The 4,229-nt window shown below is 65.3% G+C and overlaps 1 protein-coding gene across 1 annotated transcript; it reads right to left on the bottom strand.

Annotated features, from left to right (window-relative positions):
* Positions 1 to 362: 362 nt before the first annotated feature.
* Lcnl1 (lipocalin like 1) lies at positions 363 to 3,361 on the bottom strand. The gene is made up of 7 exons (XM_070015123.1): positions 3,129 to 3,361; positions 2,424 to 2,563; positions 1,915 to 1,988; positions 1,667 to 1,777; positions 1,215 to 1,316; positions 979 to 1,004; positions 363 to 455 (listed from the first exon to the last, which is right to left on the bottom strand). Exons 1-6 carry the CDS (start codon positions 3,228 to 3,230, stop codon positions 979 to 981), a joined length of 555 nt encoding a protein of 184 aa, XP_069871224.1. The 5' UTR covers positions 3,231 to 3,361; the 3' UTR covers positions 363 to 455.
* Positions 3,362 to 4,229: the final 868 nt, after the last annotated feature.

Raw genomic sequence — 4,229 nt, 5'->3', positions numbered from 1 at the left:
GAACGGATGATTCCCTTGTTTATTTATGAGGTACGAGGATTTGAACTCGGGCCCAAGCGCTCTACCACCCAGGCCACGCGCGCCCCAAGTTTTTGTTTTGGTTTTTTAATCAATCACACTCGTTTATCTGTTCCCCTCCAGTCGGCGTCCCTCCACTCTTGGGGGAGGCTTTGGGGTCGAGTGGGGGAGGCACTCAGCCCCTGCAGGCCCAACGCCTGCCTCGGGCGGGCACGCGGACCGTGTGGGAACCAGGCCGTGGGGGCCGAGCCCCTGCGAGCCCGCGGCTCGGCCCCTCCCGGAGGCCCGGGCTCGGGCCCCGTCACCCACTCTCCTCGCTCCCCGGAAGAAACACACACGGCCGCTGGCTTTCGCAGACCTTTTATTGTGCTTGGGGTGGAAATGGGGGGTTCTCTGGGGAAGGCGGCACTCGACGGGGCTCCCGGGGCTGATCAGCGCTGCAAGACACGGGCGGTGGGGCGAGGCCACGCCTCCTTACCGCAGGCCACACCCACCAGCGAGGCCGCGCCTCCTTACCGCAGGCCACACCCACCAGCGAGGCCACGCCTCCTTACCGCAGGCCACACCCACCAGCGAGGCCGCGCCTCCTTACCGCAGGCCACACCCACCAGCGAGGCCGCGCCTCCTTACCGCAGGCCACCCCCACCAGCGAGGCCGCGCCTCCTTACCGCAGGCCACACCCACCAGCGAGGCCACGCCTCCTTACCGCAGGCCACACCCACCAGCGAGGCCGCGCCTCCTTCCTTACCGCAGGCCACACCCACCAGCGAGGCCGCGCCTCCTTACCGCAGGCCATACCCACCAGCGAGGCCGCGCCCACACGAGCAAGCCCCACCCACAAGCAAAGCCTCGCAACCCATCACCAAGCCCCACCCAGTGCGGCATGCCCTTTCAGCAGCTCTCCCCTCCCCCCCAGCAGGCAGGGAGGGGCCGCCTCCTCCTCCCCCCCCATACACTCACCTAGGCCAGCGCTCCCGCACACTCCTCTGTGGAGAGAGGGCCTCAGGCACCATCTCTACCCCTTCCCCGTCCCTCCAGCCTCCCAGCAGGTGATGCCCTCCCTGGAGTAAAGGCCTGGGCATCCTCTTGCCCCCCCTTGGCCCAGACGACAGCCTGTGGCGGCCCCGGGCCAGCAGAGTGACCCTCAGGTCCCTGTCAGACCTGCAGCCCTGTGCTGGGGAGGGGGCAGCACTTACCGGACTTGGGCAGCAGGGCGCCCTGGCTGGGGCTCAGGCCCAACTGAGGTGCCAGCTGCTGCATCTTCTGTGCACCTTCGGGAAACAGCTCTGGGGTGCGGGCTGGGGGCAAGGAGGCGGGTGAGCACAGGGTCGGGGCTCCGGGGTGCGGGCTGGGGCAAGGAGGCGGGTGAGCACAGGGTCGGGGCTCCGGGGTGCGGGCTGGGGGCAAGGAGGCGGGTGAGCACAGGGTCGGGGCTCCGGGGTGCGGGCTGGGGCAAGGAGGCGGGTGAGCACAGGGGACGGGGCTGAGCGAGGCCCACAGCCACTCCTGCTCCGGGAAGGTGCCTGGGAGACACTGCCCTCCCCTGCAGGGAGCAGACTGTCTGGGGGTGCAGGACCCCCTCCAGACCAGGTCCAGGCATGGTTGGGGGAAGAGGTCTGTGCCTGGTGGCCGGGAACGGCTTGCGCACCGTAAAGCTGCAGCCAGGTGCTCGTCACGTCTGCCTTCTGCGTCTGGAAGTACATCACAGCGAAGTGTTCGTAGTCCGTGGAGGCCACGCGAATGTCCGTCTGGGCCATGGCTGGGGGCATGAGACTCGCTGAGTCCCAGCCCCTCAGAAGCCCCGCCCAAACAGTCCCAACCCAGTTGCCAACTGGCAGTGTGGTACGTGCCCTTCCCTCCCTGCTACCCCCTCTGCCACCTGCACCCCGCCCTCACCTGGGTTGCTGAACTGCCCATTCACAGCACCCTTGGTGAAGGTCGTGTCCAACTTCTGGCATCTGCCATCAGGCCTGGGAGAGCCGCACTCCTGAGCAGGGACCTTGGGGGTGCTCAGGCCCTGGGCCTGCCTTGCCCTCCCCAGCCACTGCCCTCCCCGGGGCCCTGTGCCCCCGTGGTGGCCCTCTGAGGGCACGTGGCGTGATGACAGGGCAGCGCTGCTGAGCGGAGGCAGGCGGGTGCTCCATGGGAACAGTGTCTCCAGCCTTCCTCCAGGCGCAACACCAGACATGCTCCCTCCACCCCCGGGCCCCGGCTGCAGGTTCAGTTCTGCCTGGGAACCTGGGGGGCGTGGGTCACCGTGGCTTTTATTCAGGCCTCCGCAGCCCGGCTGTCAGGAGCCCGGTCTGCCTCCGTTGTGTGCCACACCTCCGGTTCTTGTTGGCTTTGGTCTGGTCTCACACTGGCCTCCTTCTAGACCAAACTCATAGGCTGGTGGGGTCACTTACGTGGGGTACCCAAACTTGACAGCAAGGTCGCCGTTGTCCAAGGGGGTCACTAGGACCACGGGCATCTTCATGTCGTCCTTGGAGTCCTGGAAACTCTGGTCATCTGACACAGCCCCAACAATGTACCAGGTACCCTGGAACTGCGGAGCAGAGGAGGAGGTCCAGAAGACTGCCCTGGGCTGGCCTCTGGGCCCACTGTGTCCTGAACCCACATGGCTGCTTCTCTGGCAGAGCCAGAGAGAGCTGGAGTCTCTGTAACAGGGTCTCCCCAGTCCCACCGTGGGGCTGCAGGCAGTGGCAGCTAACAGAGCAAAGGCTGGGCTCCTCCATCCGCCCGACACTCAGTGGAATGGGGCAAATGTAGGGGGCCTTTCGTGAGGCCTGTGTCAAAAAAAACTGTGTGGGATCTGGGCGCTGGTGGTTCACGCCTGTCATCCTAGGTACTCAGGAGGCTGAGATCTGAGGATCACAGTTCACAGCCAGGCCAGGCAGGAAAGTCCGTGAGACTCTTATCTCCAATAACCACCAGAAAACTGGAAGTGGTGCTGTGGCTCAAGTGCTAGAGCGCTGGCCTTGAGCTGAAGGCTGAGGGACAGCGCCCAGGCCCTGAGTTCAAGCCCCAGGACTGACAAAAAAAAAATGGTGTGGACAGGAGCGTGGGACAGAGAAGCGAGCAGGACAGGGTGGAGGAGGGGACAGGCGCACCTGGTCAGCGTTGAAGTTGTCCTGGATGGGGACCTGTGCCCGGCCTGGAGAGGCCTGGAGCAGGGCAAGGAGGGAGCTGACCATCAGAACCTGCCACATCATACCGGATCCTCAAGCACTGGACCAGGGCAGGAGCTGAGGCAGCACGTCTTCCCAGTGGCTTTTGTGCCCCTCAGATGCCCCGAGGGGGCTGGCCACAGGCCCGGGCCAGCCCACTGCGATAGGCTCCCTATTGAATTGCACCTGGCCCAGCTGCTTCCTCCCCCCCCCCCCCCCAGGCCCTGTGCTTCCTGTGGGCAGGTCCAGGAGCTTGGTGGCTGGGAGCGCATGTTCCTGGAGTCTCTAGGCCAGGGGCTCCTCTCGGGCCTCCAGAACCCCTCTGGGATATCAAAGTAGACACAGCTCAGGCCTCCTCCTTCAGGAAGGCTACCCAGAGGCCACTCTTACAGTTCAGCCTTGAAATCTGGTGAGATCTGCCTGTGTCTGGCCCAATAATTTGAACTACAAGGAATATGGACAAGGACCTGAGCATGGCCGCTTGGCAGGGGGGTCAGGAAGGGGTACTGGGCAGTGGCCAGCCAGCATGGGGGCAGAGCTCCGGTGAGGGGCAGAGGTGGACACTGGAGCCCAGGTAAGGGCCAGGGGGCCGGAGCGCTGAGGGCAGCGGTGTGGGTGGGGTGGCCAGAGCACTGTCTGCCCGTTAGGTGGGAGGCTCAGGCGCGTGGGCACCTTTCCAGCCAGTATTCCTTCTTCTCCCCCCAAAGCTTATCTTTGCCAATCTGAGGGTGTTAATCCCGTATCTGAACAATTCTTGGGATCTAAAGTTCCCTGGGGCCTTTCCTGCTCAGGATGGGAGGCAGAGTGGGGTGGACAGCTGTCCGGGGATTAGCGCTGGGCGGTGGACTCTGAGAGCCTGGCCAGCCAGCCTGGCTGTGGCTGGGCAGCGGCTGGAGGGGAGGGCCGCGGGGAGGGCACAGCCTGGGGGCGGGACAGCCCTGGGCGGGAGTAGCCCCTCCTGGGCCGGGGCCAGCAGCCCCCGCCGTGGGATGATGATCCCAGTGGGACCCAGGCTGGTGGACAGGCACGACAGGAGCCAGCGTC

The sequence above is a fragment of the Dipodomys merriami genome, unplaced genomic scaffold (assembly GCF_024711535.1).
Source record: "Dipodomys merriami isolate MVZ:Mamm:240054 unplaced genomic scaffold, mDipMer1.0.p SCAF_11, whole genome shotgun sequence".
NCBI classification, from domain to species: Eukaryota; Metazoa; Chordata; class Mammalia; order Rodentia; family Heteromyidae; genus Dipodomys; species Dipodomys merriami.
Note: the sequence above shows the minus strand (reverse complement) of the source record. Positions and strands in the feature narration are given on the sequence as shown.

What these genes read in the sequence shown, in the direction of transcription:
- Lcnl1 (XM_070015123.1), bottom strand. Translation starts at nt 3,230, where the DNA reads ATGATGTGGCAGGTTCTGATGGTCAGCTCCCTCCTTGCCCTGCTCCAG. An exon ending in ACAACTTCAACGCTGACCAG is followed by an intron (nt 2,564 to 3,128) that starts GTGCGCCTGTCC and finishes TCTGCTCCGCAG; the next exon opens with TTCCAGGGTACCTGGTACAT. An exon ending in TGGGCAGTTCAGCAACCCAG is followed by an intron (nt 1,778 to 1,914) that starts GTGAGGGCGGGG and finishes TCATGCCCCCAG; the next exon opens with CCATGGCCCAGACGGACATT.